This window comes from Centroberyx gerrardi, chromosome 11, assembly GCF_048128805.1.
Source record: "Centroberyx gerrardi isolate f3 chromosome 11, fCenGer3.hap1.cur.20231027, whole genome shotgun sequence".
NCBI classification, from domain to species: domain Eukaryota; kingdom Metazoa; phylum Chordata; class Actinopteri; order Beryciformes; family Berycidae; genus Centroberyx; species Centroberyx gerrardi.
The window spans coordinates 20,223,468-20,239,942 of record NC_136007.1 but is presented as its reverse complement, the minus strand read 5'-3'; the positions used below and the strand labels follow the sequence as shown (position 1 = coordinate 20,239,942).

General features: G+C 40.6%; 1 protein-coding gene across 1 annotated transcript; it reads right to left on the bottom strand.

Moving 5' to 3' along the window:
* Window positions 1-2,520: 2,520 nt before the first annotated feature.
* scn4bb (sodium channel, voltage-gated, type IV, beta b) lies at window positions 2,521-15,500 on the bottom strand. Its single transcript, XM_071916644.1, has 5 exons — window positions 15,416-15,500; window positions 4,559-4,722; window positions 4,257-4,476; window positions 2,998-3,127; window positions 2,521-2,617 (listed from the first exon to the last, which is right to left on the bottom strand). The coding sequence occupies exons 1-5, from the start codon at window positions 15,498-15,500 to the stop codon at window positions 2,521-2,523; spliced, it is 696 nt and encodes a 231-aa protein (XP_071772745.1).
* Window positions 15,501-16,475: the final 975 nt, after the last annotated feature.

Below are 16,475 nucleotides of genomic sequence, written 5' to 3'. Positions count from 1 at the left end.
CAGCATGGTATATGATGGGATTTACAATTAACCTCAGAGCTGACGCTACCAGCATTACACAGGTATATTAGAACAGGTATTCCAAAAAGTACGCATTTCTATTTTCAAGCATTGTGTCTAAAATCTGGCCCATGTTGCTTCACATGCTTAAAATGCATTGGTTATTTGTCTTAAAAGCAGCATCATCAGAGGGTCATTCATGTTTCTAGGGGTGGGGGGTTTGTTTCAGGGGATTGTCTATCATTTCAGTTCAGTAGCTTGTTGTATTATTACTGTTGCGTTTGCTGAGTTTTATAAACTGTTTTGCAATATGTAGTTGTCCTCATTAACAGAGGAGTATATAAGCGCTAACAGGCACCTGTGTTTTGTATCAAGCAAAGAAAAGGTACAGTATGAAGAGCTGGGCTGAATCCTCACAAGGTCCTTTCAATAAAAAACACCCTTTGTTTTACAGTTGTTAGTTAGAATTGGAAAACATATTCATGTGGGTGTTTTGCAGATGGATATCTACAAAAGCCATTGATATCCAGGAGAGACGCTAGAGGAAATTGTTTGAAATTCTGAGACTGCACAGTACTCTCAAAATCAGATTTAGATTTAGATTTAGTTGACCATTTTAGTGAAGGTCTACTGTGATTTTAATGTTCTGTAACGAAGGATTCAGCCCAGTTCTAACTACTTACATTGCATTATTCCCTGTCTCAAGCATTTAAACAAAGAAATGTTTTTGTTTTGACGTCATATGAAAAACAGTCAAAGGTTCATTTTTTGTACGCAGCCTGGCTGTATAGCTACAGAAAATATTTTATATATCATGGCCACAAATTACTTCATAGAGCGCACAACTGTGCGACATGAGATACAGCTCTTTCCCTCATTTTGGTGTTTCACCCACACTTTTAATAACTTCTGCACACAAATTAACACATTCCCATAATTTAACAAAATGTGCACACAATTTCACATAGTATGCATATGTTAATCAATTACGTTTAACCTAATAAATTAAAAAAGATGCCATCTACCAGAGACAGTTATTATTGGTTACTGGCTAGAACAAACAACCACAGCACATCTTCACACCCTTTGATAGGCTTATTTTGTTTTCCATCTGTATTGACTGTAATGTATTGGCAATGTTACAATTTAATTGTAACATTGGCCTTCATTTAGAAAAAAGAGAAGAGGGCACAGCACAAACTGTGGTGTTGTGATCTGTACAAAACATTTAATTTAGAACTGCAGAAACTAAATAAACAATCTGCAAAGGGCCCTCTGCAAATGATATTGGAAAACAATTACAGAGGATGATCATTGACTAAGATGAAAATCTTAGTCAATGAAGGCCAAAATTGTATCAAAACAAAAATATGAACCATAATTAACCTTAAGAATATGTGAGCTACTTGCCTACTGTATGTAGGCCAACATCACATCAAAATGTGCTGACTACTGCACAGTGCTGAAATGGATAATTTCATAAAAAAAATATTAAAGGAGACTTCAAATGCAATAACTCAGATATAGCCTTGCTTACAAGTTGAGGGGCTGAAGCTACAGTCAGATTTCCATTCTTTAAAAAATCTCTACATATACATTTCTTTAATTGGGCTACAACCTTTTTCAACTTAATTTCCTTATTACCATGTACAGGCCCAGTGGGTATAATGCCTAAGTGTCATCTAACATTCTATGCATGTTATCAGTGCTGTGTATAGACACACATGAAAAGGTGGGCCGAGCACACACACGCATTTATCCCCCACTTGTAGATTCCCATCCAATCCATATATTTTTTGTTATCCTGGTAACATCTTTTGTTGCAACAAGATGCAACAGGGTTTATGGGAAATGTGGTCTTCATTTTGAAAAACACAAAATGCTAAATGTAGCACTTTTAATTTGTACTCTCTGCTAATGTGTTGTACACTGACTTAAAGTAGTATGACCAATTTGAGATCTGTGGCTTGGTTCATAGTGTCTCTGTCCTGCAGCAGTTAGTGTCGTCCTGCCTTGAAGATGGCAGTGAGAGCTTCAGTGTGGGCACAGCATGGAGATATGTGTGGATCCAGGTGGGAAAGTGAGATTTTGCTCTTTTACTGCCAACTTTAACTTAACTCAGAATAAAAAAGAATATGGTTAAGGCTAAGTAAACAGGTAGGATATTTATCCTAAATAAGTTAAGTTGAAGTGTCTCTGGTAGGTGGCATCACATAATTGATTTGATCATGTGCCTATTTGGCAAAAAACATATACATATTAATGTGTGTGCACTCACAACTTGCACAGACATTTTGTATTGTATATCATTTGCACATTCTGTATATTGCGCATATATGACAGCATTTTGTGCCCATGTATTTTTTCACTCCAGGAAGGCCACAGCCAGGTGCCATATATTTTTTTTTTAAATACCAACTTGAACATAATGAAGTTGCATGTGTGCAAACACATGTGCATATATATAAATATATGCGAAGATATATAAATATTCATATGGATTTACATACATGCATTAACTCATTTCTTTTTTGGTGTTGATTTTGTTTCAGCTTTGGATCCTGAGAGGCCGTTTTCTGTGTTGTCGATCCCTGACGAAGTTACAAGGCACTCCTTACTGCAGTTGGTTCAGAGTAAAAGAAACAAGAACAAAGTTAGAACTGTAGATACAAAGCAGCTCAAAGAGACGACTTGCTGGGCTTCATTTAAAATCTAATACAGTACAGATCTAACCTGCCTGAAAATTACAGAAGAAGATTAGGGCCATATGTGAAAAAACATTTTGCGTTCTGAGTTTAAAGTCAGAATTCTGAGAAAAACGTCAGAATTCTGACTTTAAACTCAGAACTCAAATACATTTTTGTGGCCCTAATTTTGTGACCCTAATCCTCTTCCGTAGAAAATGGCACTTGTCTCATTTGAAACCGTATAGTTGTGAAACAGCTGTGTTGATAAAAATAGACATTGATTGATAGTCAGGTGGTTGTCAAGACTCACTTTTTCTCCTCAAGTTTGGCAAGAACGAAGAGAGTGAAGTTCTTGAGCAACATGAAGCCCATCAACAGCGCAATGCCTCCACCCACTGCTGAGGCTATGATGATGGTCAGGGTGTTGTCCACCACCCTCACTACAGACAGAAACATACGAGTAATGACGGGGGTTAAGATGGAATAAAATCAACATAAGAACAGTATAGTGATGGGTGCAAAGATGGAATACAGTCAACAAAGTTTAATTGAGAATTAGATTTTATGCATCATGATATTATGTAGCAAAGTAACCCTGGCTGTTTTTCTGTCCCCCATCTGTTATAGTGCCACCTAACTCAAGACAGGTTTCCATCTGCACATGGAGTGAGAGCAGCAGTGTAGCCCTAGCTGAAGCCTTGTGAGCCTAGATATGGCCCTGCGTCTGAGACACCAAAAAATACAATAAACACAGAAAGATCGTGACTACAGTTCTCACAGCATCTTTTTCTGTTGTTTTCTAGTTCTGTTGGCCATTTTAGATATTGTGTAATAGTTCCAATTCTGAAGACAAGACAGATGTAGGATTAATGTGCTTCTAAGTTGTGATATTATATTTCTTTGGAACTTTTTAACAGTAGAGATTTGCAAGACCATGACTCCCCTTAAATGTTTGGTTCCCCTTGTTGCTTTCCCTAGTGGGGGATATGTAGGGTTGCCAACTTTCTAGGATTGATCCTCCAGCAGCAGAACTTGCACCTGTGTGTATTTGTGTGTGTACGTGAGTGTGTGCGTGTGTAAGCAAGTGAAATAGCCAGTTAAAGCTGGGGTAGGCAATTTTTTTCGAACCATTTTGGTAATATTTGGTGAAAATGTCTTTACGTTCCAAAAGCTATCAATAAATCAAATGCTCTAAGAAAAATCAGGTCTCTGTGACTGTCCCAGGCTGTAATCAGCCACTCCAAAATCTCAGGGCGCATGAATCTTCACAACCAATCAGGACAGCTCTCTGCAAGGAGGCGTCCCGCCTCTGCCTGTCAATCACATGCACACATAGCTCAGTCTACTCCTGACCTCCCTGTTGTATACTTTCAAATTCTTGCTCATTTCTCATAAGTTGCCTACTCCAGTTTTAATGCTATGAAAACACAATCAAATGTGACTGCTTATCATCACAGCAAGGTTTTATGAAACACTGGTGTTTTCTGTAAGCCCACATTGGATTAAACTGGCGGGTTGCTATTGCGTCAGCATCAGCACCCGTTACCACGGCAGACCGGGACCACTCACACTCGTCCACCACAATGAGGGTGAAGATGGCACTGTGGTTCTTGCCCTTCTCTTTGGGGTTGCGTCCAAAGCAGGTGTACTGGCCCTGGTCATCGAAGGTGATGTTCCACAGCAAGATGGAGATGTTGTTCTCCCGATTCTTGCCCACAAACTCCACCCGCTCCCGATATATACGCACATCTGGCACCACCCCCTCTGACGGAATCACCGAGTCACACACCTGAGTGGACCAGCAAGCCGTCAATCATCCACAACTACTGGTGACACATTAACAAAACCTTGAGGCTGGGTGTGGTCCTTACCTTCTGCATGGTGCCATTGTCGTTGAACTGCCAGTTGAAGTAGAGATCTGTGATGCCGATACAGCTGGAGTACGAACAAGGCAACATGACTGTGCTGCCATTCACCGCCTCCAGGAAGGGGATCTTCCCTACAGACATCTCTAGGGCCTGAGCAGACCACACACCTGAGGAGGAGGGGGGAGTGCGACACATAAGAGGGTGGGTTAGAAGAAGAGTCACTTTTACAGTGCAGCGGCGTTGTATAAACATTAAACCAGTCTTTTTTCATTTCAATACCAGGTTAAAGCCAAAATTCACTGTTGTCTACAATGTCATCAAACAACATATCCTCTTCTCATGGACACTGTGACAGGACCTATAATGATTTTCCAGGGATACTTGTACATTTTCTGTTTCAGAACTGTTAGCACTTCAAATGAAGCTCATTTGGGTGTAGTAACTTTGTATAAGTTCACAAAGTCACAACATCAGTTTTGTTCGATGATGTCACAGACTGGAGTCATGGCCATCTTATTTGGGAGAGACCTGTTCATGTACACAAATCTGGAATTGTGATCTAAAATCACAGTAATAATATATAAACACTAGGGCGACTATTTGGGCGATTTTCCCTTTGAAATAACATCTGCTTCCTTTTTAGGGAGCACCAACCAAAGGCTGCTGTATGGTGCCAAAACACATTCAAGTACCTGAAATTTAAAGGTTAACAAATTGCATATGTATCATAATTTACAAATGTGTACTGCAGTGATTACATGTACATCATATATGCAAACACATAAAATGAATTGCTTTTAAACACCTTCAGATTTAGCCTGGTTCCAAACTCCTGAATCAATTTCTTGATCGGAAAAACGATTGGGCTAATCAGCGCCTTTGTGGGCGGGACTAAAATTTGAACCGTTCGTGCAACGGTTCTTCATTGGCGTTGCAGCAGAATAATATTTGTTGAAACCATTCCTTAACCAACATATTGTCTTTGCAAAGACGATATTTTTGTCAAAAACGACCGCCATTCTTGGTAAAGTTAGTAAATACGCCCAGCATCAGCGAAACTGAAAATAACGTCAGAGAGGCCGGATATGTCAGTCACTAGTGATTGGTTCGGGGAAAATCAACACCCTCCCCACACACAGAAAACGGCTAACATGGAGGCAATCTCAGACTGAATAATGAAGTGGGAACGAAATGGCCATTCAGTCTGAATATCAGGCTACTTCAGATTGTTTTATAGGCACAAATACCTCAATATAGAGATGTTTTAGAAGAGTGTGTATTTTTGTGCCTTAGCAAACAAGCAAATTCGTAACTTGTCAGAGAAAATCAAGTAATTGTTGGACTGACACTGAGCTATGGGCGCAGCATTTTAGAACCAGCCAATCAAAGGATATTGTCCCCAGCTGCTTGCTCGCCTTCTCACTTTCAATTACCTGGTAATGAGTTGAGATGGACTGACTGGTACATCGACTCGTAACCTAATCAGTACGCACTATGACTGTCCTTTCATTGCAAATAGCCTTCATCCTGGGCTAGGCTAGGCTTACATGACAAAGACCAAGCATGTCTGTTTCAATGTTAATAGAAAGCAATCATAAATGACCTCTTTCTAACAAATTATATATTTACTGGAGGGCAAAAAAGATGGGCAACGTACCCAATTGTAGTTTCCCAAATAATGCTCAATGTCTATAGCCTATAGACACATTCAAAGGCTAGGCTGTAGCTTTGCTACATTCCCTTCAAAATTAAACCAAACATCTTGTCACAACAGAAGGGCACCATCGAAATAGCCATCCTTATAAACGTGGGCAGCTGAACCATCCCTCAACCAGAGGACCCAGGATCAACCCCCATGTCAGCAAGAATCTGCCTTGCTGAAGTTTCCTTGAGCAACAGGCCCTACCAGCTCCAAGGGAGCTGTTTCGCAGCTGACCCTTCGCTTTGACCTGCAAGTGGAAGAGGACAAGCAAAAACAGAAGACATCTAAATCAAACCTAGAGTGTCAAAGTAACTAAAAGGGTTTTCTTTGTGCATTTTACGTCCACTAATATTGTCTAAAACTGGAGACTCTAAATCAGAAAAGCTTGTCCAAAGTGGAAAACAATAGAAATAGAAAGCCACCTCGTAATGGGAGCTGTGATTGGCATTATAGATTGACACCCACAACAAAAGAGGATAACACCCATAACAGCCTACAGTCCTGTTGTGAACAATATTTAGAACTATGTGAGAAGACAACCCAACACTATCATTACACACTCGATCACGCACGCATGAGTTAGACCTTGGCAATAAAACTGCTTAAATCCGCTCCTCGCTTTTACATTTTACTGAGGTGTCATGCCTCTCCAAAACCTCTTCATCTCACCAACTTGAAATGCATGAACCCATAAATTTGGGTTCTCTCAGCCCAATAAATGGTAACACTTTATTTTATAGCCTGCTAATTACGGTGTAACTAGTTTGTAATTATGGGGTACTAACAAAATAACAATGCTGTAGTTACAGGATAACAAAACAAGAAGTCCAGGAATTAAGGGGTAACAATTTTGTAATTATGAGAGATTTATAAAGTAGTTATGGTGTAATTGTTTTCGTAATTACCGCATACTTAAAAAATAATTACATGGTACAATAACATAATAAGCAGGGACTAAACAAATGTTATCGGTGCTTAGAGGTTCATGCACTGGAAAAGGCCATTGTAAAGTGCTACCCATGTTTCTATTAACTACATGGGTTGATGCACAGGTTGTTCTGGAAAAAAGAAATTCTACACCTGAAAAGCTGAATTGAAGATGAATAACTTTTCTTCATTTTCCTAAAGTATCCCCTCAGATATGATAGTAGGTAGTAGTAAAAGGTAATAGTAATATATAGCAGTAATAGGTAGTAGTAAGATTAGAGTGAGCTAACTTGTGGCTTAAAACAGTGAAGTGCAATAGGAATTAGCAATTAAATAGATGTTTTCCACATAAAAAATACGGTATCTTAATACAAATTCCAAATATTCAGTTATGTGTTTTTAATCATGTCTAGTTTATAAACCATGTACAAAGCAAGACATCTCTGTCATCAAAGTTAGCCTACAGAGGATTTTGCTGAACAGATATACGAGAGACAGACAGTCAGGATAGACTAGTTGTTTGTGTTGAAGGATTTACATTTGTGTCCAGTTCTTCCTTAGTTTGATTTACATTGTAAATTCACAGTTAGATTTATTGTTGAAACAAAACTATGATGAAAAGCATAAGATGAAGCTATGATGAAGCATGTTGACCTTGAATGAAGCTACATCAGGTGGCCTCATAGTTATTTGATTATTAAGATGTTGCCATTGCATTTCTTTCAGCATCCATGCAAATGGTCGCTCGACTCAATGCCCTTCATGACGATCGCCATGAAAACATCAACTACATGTTTGCAAAAGTCCTGAATAAGGAGCAGTACCTTTATGCTGAAGCCTCTAGTTTCTCTGGAGTTCCTGCTGAGCTTGACTGTGATCTTTCACCTCAGTCTGCTCTTGGTCTCAGCTCCAAACCTGCTTGTGGATTTGAGAGCCTCAATATATGGGAACCAATAGTCAGCACAGCTTCATCAGCATGCAAACTTCTCTTGGATTTGGACGAAGGAGATCTTCCTCCCACAGAGAAAGAGTCTCCTCTCATGACCGAAGACACAGTGTTAGGTGCTGGAGCATCCATCCACCCAGCTCAGCATGCTGAGGCTCAGTCCAACCTGCTCCGCAGATACCTCTATGTTCCCCCAGGTGACACATCTGGATTTGTGGCTGACTGCTGTTCACCCTGTGGATCCACTCTGGGCTGCCTGGATGAGTGGGAGCCACTGGTCAAATCCCACTTTGACTTGGAGAAGGAGGGATTTGATGAGGAGCTCCTCTACGCTTCATCACATCTCTCTAGATTTGTAGTTGACTGCTCCCCACAGAATAGGCCGACTCTGGACCAGCTTGACAAATGGGAACCACTAGTCAACAATGATTCTCACCTGATGCAGTTCCTCTCAGTCCTCCTGGAGGAGGAGGAACTTGGTGAAAAGCACATCTTTGCTTCCTCATCAGTGAGTTCTACATTTATGGCTGCCTGCGCTGCACACCATGCCCCTACTCAAGATCATCTTGATGAGTGGGAGCCAATCGTCAGAGCTGATTCTAAACTGAAGCTGTTCCTCCAGGACTTGGAGAAGGAGGAAGAACAATGTCCTTTCATCATCAAGAGGGAAACGGTCAGCTCTTGTGCACAGATTGAGGCCGCTGCTGAAAGCTCTGTCACCGTCCTGCATCAACCTGAATGTTGCAAGGGAACAAAAGTCACTGTCCTCTCTGCTGGACCTGACAATATCTCCACCTCAGAGGAGATTCTCCCCGTCTCTCTTGCTGAAAACACCCTGATTCACCTGCTTCAGGAAGGATCAACCAACCTGCTTCAGGAGTCCCAGGCTCCAGCCATCCAGGTTGAGGTCAAAGCTCCACCAAGCCTTGTGGTTGAAACTGTAAAGGACACCAAGGATCTGTCCGGTCTGACACTGGAAAAGACACTTCCACCTGTCCAACTGGTCAAACCTACAGGACCTCAGAGTTCCAGTGCCAAACACAGCCTGTCGACAAAACCAAAGAAGAAGAAGTGTGGTTTCTTTTCTTGGCTATCCCACATATTCCGGAGGAAGAACAAGAAATCTGCAGACAACATGGCTGCAACAGCAGAGATGCCGCTCCAACAGACCTGCCAAACAGAAGCAGATGAGCCAAAGTCCTGCTTGAACATCCTCTCACCTGCAGTCCACTTCTGAACTCCTGTCATCTTCCTATCCACTTTACAGAATTGAACAACTGAATCATTTTATTTGAATACATTTATTTGCACACTACTGTTATAGTGTCTTTGTGCCTTTCTTCAAAACACACCTTTATTCCTGCAGTTATGGGGAATCTGTAGCCTAAAGCAGTGAAAGTGTAATGGAATTAGCAAATATATGTTGGCCATTAACATTTTCTATACCTCTATTACTAACAATATAATCAATATTTATTCTAAATGTGGCTGTTTTTTCACTGAGAGTCAATTTTGCTTCTAATATATCTTGTTTTCTGTAAAAAAACAAAAAAACAAAATCACATACAATTATTATTATTACTGCATATTTAAAAAATAATTACAGGGTACAATAACGTAATTAGGGGGACAAAACAATAAAAATGTTATTGGTGCTATATTTACATTGTGTTGGTAAAAGTGAGTAGGCCTACTGATTGGTTGCTTCACAAGTTAGTGTCTTTGCGTATATATTCAGTATATATATATTGCATATATATTCCATTTAAGCCAAAAAATACACAATGGCATATGCAGTATCTGCACATGAATATAGTCCCAGTTAGAGTCTGCAGACTAACTACATATGCAAAAGTTCCTTAGATAGGGTTTTCATTTTCCAGCCAAGTCACTAAATCAGTAGTCCTATCTGTTCAACCAATCAGATTTGAAGGATGAGAATGGATAAAAGTTGATGCACAATGACAATCAATCTGCCTCATACAGGTCCATACATAGGAATACAAGACTTAAGCTTCTCTTCATTGTTGTACACATGAATGCACACCAAACGATGATAAATTTTACAGATAAATTAGTTGAAATGCTCCTAGGATACCATCTAAGGAAGAATTGCATCCCTTATTTGCAGAAAACATTAAACTATATAGCAAGTGTCTGGTTGGCAGTAGATCTATACCATTGTAAATGTCGCTGTATGAATGCATTACAAACCTAGAGTAGACAGAGGCTGATTATCTACTACTTGGCCATTTAATTGTGCAACTCTTTTAAAGGATACCATTTTTTTTCAAACACATCATGAGCAATCCATAAGTGACCATTACAAGTTCCATTTACATTATTAACCACAGGAGATCTGATTGTGTCAAAAACATGTTCAAGCAAACAAGAAAAGCCATTCATTATGACACTCACCAAATCATGTGTTACACAGAATTCAATTGCATTGTGCATTACTGATACACTGTAATAACTTAACTGTGCTTCAATTGTGTATGAGTGATTTTATGAATTAAATGACCTAGTTATACAAAGTTGCTAACATAAACATAGGTACTCACAGACTATATGTATTCCTATTTCCATAGTGGCACTACGCCTATGTTAATGGGCATCTTAAACATAAAATATGGTACCAACCAGTTAGGCTACATCATTATAATCTTAAGAAAATTCAATAACATCCACTACCAGTTTGGACACACCTAATTGAATGTACTATGTTTTCATTATCTTAAAGCCATTTTGATCTAAAGGCTTATGCTTAAATGCTTAAAATTGTTTTTTTAGACAAATAGAAATAGTGAAGTTGATGCCTATGTATGAATTTCTTTTCAAAGCCTCCAAGGCAAAGGACGGCTACGTTAAAGAATCCAAAATGTAAGATAGTTTTGATTTGTTTAACACTTTTTTTTGGTTATTTCATAGTTTTGATGTCTTTAATATTATTCTAAAATGTGTACATGTACTGCATATCTATTATTGGCCCATGATTAGTCCCAGTAACATGAGACCACCCAGTCACAAAATCCTGGCTATGCCACTGCTTTAAATAAGAGAGGAGGAAATCTGCTGTGCTCCTTATGCAAACTGTAACTCTGCACCAGGCTCCACTGACAGCTGAGGCGGGGAGGTACTGAAATCCTGCTACCTCCCATCCGCTCTACCAAAACAAAGAAAGATGGGTCAGTTTAAGGAAAGGCTGCCTCTTCTCCTTTCCCTCTCTCTTCTTCTCCTTATTAATTCCAGGCTTAGCAGCTACTTCACCTCCCCATCTAGCTGCTGCATAATTGTATTCCCAGGCATGTGTCAAGGTGTCAGGTCCTAGCAAAGAATTAAATAATTTCAGCAGGTCAAGGACACAGGTCTGAGAGGCTGTCATATTCCCCTCTCTTTTACATCACTCAAGGACTTTGTGCTTTATGCTGCCATCTAGTGTACAAGGTGCAAAGTGCATGCTCAGAAAGTGCTGCACAGAGCACCAACACGCAGATGCAGTGGTTTTATAGAGCAAGCATAACACTTCTCACACAGACCTAAACATGATGAATGGCTGCTGGAGGCTGTTCTAACACTTTCTCCCTCTGGACGTTTCTCCAATTTCCTTAACTCCCCGCTTCCCTGCGGCATGAACGTTCCTGTGATTCTGCCCTCTGCTTTGTGCATGCTGTGTTACGCATCATTCATAACATGGTCAAGGTCAACCTCTGGACGAGACCCAATGCAGCAATTAGGAATAACATACTGCTGGGAACTCCAGAGGATTCTAAATGCAGTGAAGGAGGGTGTATGTAGGAATGCATTATTATTATTATTATTATTATTGATTCATTGTAATCTAACTCTTGCTTTCTCACAAACTTGCTCTCTCCAATCTCTTTCTCCAATGGCCCAATGCAGCACAATGATCTTGCAGAAACAGTGATAGAAACAGTGGGGAGTGAGCAGTAGCATCTCTCTTTCTCTCTCTCTCTCTCTCTCTCTCTCTCTCTCTCTCTCTCTCTCTCTCTCTCTCTCTCTCTCTCTCTCTCTCTCTCTCTCTCTCTCTCTCTCTTTCTCTCTCTGTTTTTATACTATGTTCCCAGGCTTTTGGCACACTTGTTTCTGTCATATTTTGCAATTCTACATTGTCATTCTGCCCTGACTTCTGTCCCCTATCCCTCTGTGTCCTCAATATGTTTGTTATCCTCTACAGTACCTTGTTTGCACTACTGTAGCTACAACTGAAGCTGTTGGCCTAGAGAACGAGAACACTACAAAACAAAATATGAAATACAACAATATGTATTTTTCTTCGAAAACGTAGATCTGTACTCCTTTGTGTTTTGTCTCTGAGCACATTCTCACATTAAAACCTTTACACACCCTTGATTCAGTGTGTGAGCACATTGTTTCTTGTTTGAATTTCTTATCTAGGTTTTCATTGGAAGTGTTGTATTGCAAAGTAAACTCTTGGAGCCAGAGGTAAAAGTAGAACAGCGGCGCTCTAGTTTCTAGCCTACATGTGTCAACTTGAGAAGAATACTTCTAGCATGAATCTGCATAGGGCGACTCTGCTTGGGTTTTATATTTATAATATCCAATAGGCAAAGAAGGGCACCATCAGAGTAATACTAATTCAATGCAAGACCTCAGACACTTTATTGTGGCACTAAATGAAGTGGCAAAAATGGATTGACCTCCACTATAGGCCAAGAGTGTGAGAGAGGGAATATGAGCCTAAAGGACAGGTTAAAGTTTGAACTGTTGGGGTGCAATTTGTAAGTGATGATACAAAACAAGGTGTCAGTTAAAGTCTAACAAAACTCAATTCAAAAATTAATGTGTAATTCCTATTGTCTAGGACAATCTAATCAATATTTGTGAACATGTTGGAAGCCATGAATGCAGAGAACAAGGCCATGATGTCGTCAGACTGATTTTAAGTGTTTACACCCAGGTGAAGCTTTATTCTAAAGTGGTGTTGTCATTTCTGAATCAAAAAATGTCCACTTGACCCCAGAAAAACTCTTGATGTACCCAATAACTCTTTCACACAGTATTCAATTACACTGTGCATCACTGATACACTGTAATAACTTAATTGTGCTTCAATTGTGTATGCCTGATTTTATTATTTAAATCACAGAGTTAAACCACGTTGCTAACATAAACATACATACTCACAGACTAGTACATGTATGCCTATTCACATAGTGGCACTACCCCTATCCCTATGTTAGAAAAAAGTTACATTTGATTCATGCTTCTTTCCTTATGGTGCTGTTGTAGTGTAGGCCTAACCTAATGTATTACTAAGTTATTATAAACATCTTAGATCATATGTGTATAATGACTCAGTGGGTGTGTTTAATGTCATTCAATTCATTCTCCAGGGACCACATCCAGACTAAAGCCCTCTTGACATTATACTATATTTGAGTCCGATTTCTGGCGTTGGGTGAGATTTGCACATACTGACACATATTGATCAGACTGTCTAATGTTTAATGCACAATATGGCGGCTTTGCATCAGGCGGTTAACAAACACCTCAGCGTGCACTATGCCACTTAAATTGTGGGCACTTGCCAATGGGGAAAAATGTGACTGTTCAGTCAGAACAAAATGCTTTTGGGCATCTGATAAACTTTATCAAGCCAGTTGCTGTAGTGACTTTCTCTCTGCAGTGCTTGGCCAGCTGCACCTGCTGGTTTTGTCTGACACGCAGTTTTTGTTAGGTGGCCAAAATAGTTCTCGGTCATTCCCCAAGTAAATAAATACAGCATCTGTAAACATTAAACAGCTTTGCTTGTTCCGAAAAAAATCATACTCAGAATCTTTCATCTAGCAGCACAACGTCACTGACGAGTCAGCTGATGTGAGCAAGTAGCCCAGGAGGAGAAATGAGATATCCTTTTTGTAACATCAGGCCTGAACAATATTATTTTCATAAATAATTCATAAATAATTCATTAGCTTTGATTGCTAACATGGACATTTTAAAGGCAACTTGAAAACCTACTTACACATACCGTACACAGCATACCACATACTGATGAAGCTATCATAGAAGTCCCAACCTTTTAATACACGTTTGCTGCACTATTGCTGCACTATTGCTCCACACCCAAAAGTTGGAAAATCAAGGTATTACATGATATTATAAGGATTTATATCATAAGGAATGATCTGATAACCAGGTATTGGAGAGAAATGAGCTCTGTGGTACAATATACTGCTTTTTATCTATTTTATAATAATCAAAATAGGTCAATTATCAGTGGATGCTCAAATCTTGCCAGTGCATTTTAATTTAGAAGGGTGATGGAACAGGTTTGTTGGAGATGACTGGTTGGGTATCCTCTCCAGCCAATCAGAATCCAGTATTCACACAGGCCACAAGATCATACTGTGGTAGCACCAAACAGCAGAGGCTACCACCACCCCCAGTATCTGTCAATTTACCAGCAACTACATCATCAGGTCTGGATACTGACTATTACATTGCCAAAAAAAAACTATCATTCTCCTCAGCCTGATTCAGCAGTTTAAGACTCAAGTTAACAAAATAAGGAAAAAAGGTTATGGTTTGCTGGTTTTTAAGAGTGCCATTGCTCTGGCTGACTCTGCTACTGAATCATTGTAGATACAGATAAAGGTCCAGTACTATATGCTGTGAATGCCTGGGCCTAGTCAAGAGTGTTTAGATTCTGACAGCTTTCCATCACAAGGCCACTTTCCTCTGCAGATATTTGCGTATTTAGACATTCAGTCCCACTCCAAACCCTAATAAAGCCAATAGGGGTCACATATGACACCAAATTCTTTGATTGCAACAACATTCATAGCTATATAAGCCATAGAATGAGCCTCATGTCTCATCATCTCTATTTTCAGGCAGAACCAGCAGCACTCTTTGCTCATGACATGAAACGCCACATGGAAAAATACTCTCTCACAACAAATCACTTAGGAAGACCAAGGTCATCATTGTCACAACAACAATATACCACTGTATTCAAAACCTAATATAAAAGCACACAAAATGAATAAACTAACAATTAGGTCCAAAGCAGATGAAGGTCAACATTAGGAGACGTCAGCATCATCGCTCCACAAACCACACAGATGCACACTGATAAAGAGCACAAAACCAGGCGAGCTATTGGTGATTCTTAGGGGAAAATGATAAAACATGGAGTTTTAAGAACGAGATGCTGATGCACGGTGCACATTAACGGTGTTATGATGACCATGGAGCAAGCAAAGGGAGGTGACGTAAAGTGAGAGATGGATATTACCAAGCAGCACAGAGAAGATCACACCGGTGGCTGTGTGTGGGGGGCGCAGCCTCGGGGGTTCAACCCCTTTCCACTGGACCTCCATGGCAGTCGGATCTGCTCCAAAACAAAAACTGCTGCGGGATCCAGCCCGGGCTCTGGATAATTGTATTGTCCTTTTTTGAAATAGACTCTCTGTCTGCAGGTCCGTGCGTCAGTAGACTTGGACCCCGAACACACCTCAGTCTCTCTGGAAGCTGCTGTCTGGGTGTCTGGTCCCAACGGGACACGTCCAAATGTTACACCTCGTCCTAGGTGCAGTGAGCCTGCCTGCCAGCGCCCACAGCACTCCTGTGAAAGAAACTGTAGGTTAGACAGAGGGCAGAGGAGAGGGGGAAAGGGAGAGAGAAGGGAGAGAGAAGGGAGAGGGAAGGGAAGGAAGGGAAGGGAAGGGAAGGGAATGGGATGAGGGTGTAACTTAAAGACAAAGTTGATCAGCTGCAATCCTTTAATAGGAGATAGGAGAGCCACGGCAGAAACATATACAGTACAGTAAATGGAAAAGTTGTAGTGTGGTACAGATACAGTGTGTGTGTGTGTGTGCGTGTGTGTGTGTGTGTGTGCATGTGTGTGCGCGTGCATGCGTCCACACATACATATATACATATATACACATAACTGAATGCCAGAGAGGTAGAGCTGAAAGCAGAGACGTGAAAACCTGCATTGGCAGCAGGATTCCAGCCTTGCCAAACCTACCTGGTCCTGTGGCTGGTGTTCAGTCAGAGGCCGGCAGGCTGACTGCACAGCTGAATCAATGTGGACGGTGCAGCGGCGGAGCAGAGCAGAGCAGCAAGCACTCACTGCGCACAGTCAGGGTTCAGTCAAGGAGAATCCGCCAGCCAGCGCTTTCACTGCAGAGACAGCCACATTGCAGCCCCAGCCAGGGCGAGAGACAGTTAGCGAGAGAGAGGGAGGGAGGGGGAGAGAGAGAGAGAGAGAAACAGAAAGACAGATAGAGAGAGATGCTGAGAGACAGATGGACAGGAGGAGGAATGCAGCGGTACACCTTAATGACACA

Bases quoted from the DNA above. Each gene is read 5' to 3' on its own strand.
- scn4bb (XM_071916644.1), bottom strand. From the start codon at position 15,500: ATGGAGGTCCAGTGGAAAGGGGTTGAACCCCCGAGGCTGCGCCCCCCA. The intron at 4,477-4,558 runs GTAAGGACCACA...TGGTCCACTCAG, and splicing joins ACAATGGCACCATGCAGAAG to GTGTGTGACTCGGTGATTCC. The intron at 3,128-4,256 runs GTGAGTGGTCCC...TTCTGTCTGTAG, and splicing joins CCTCATTGTGGTGGACGAGT to TGAGGGTGGTGGACAACACC.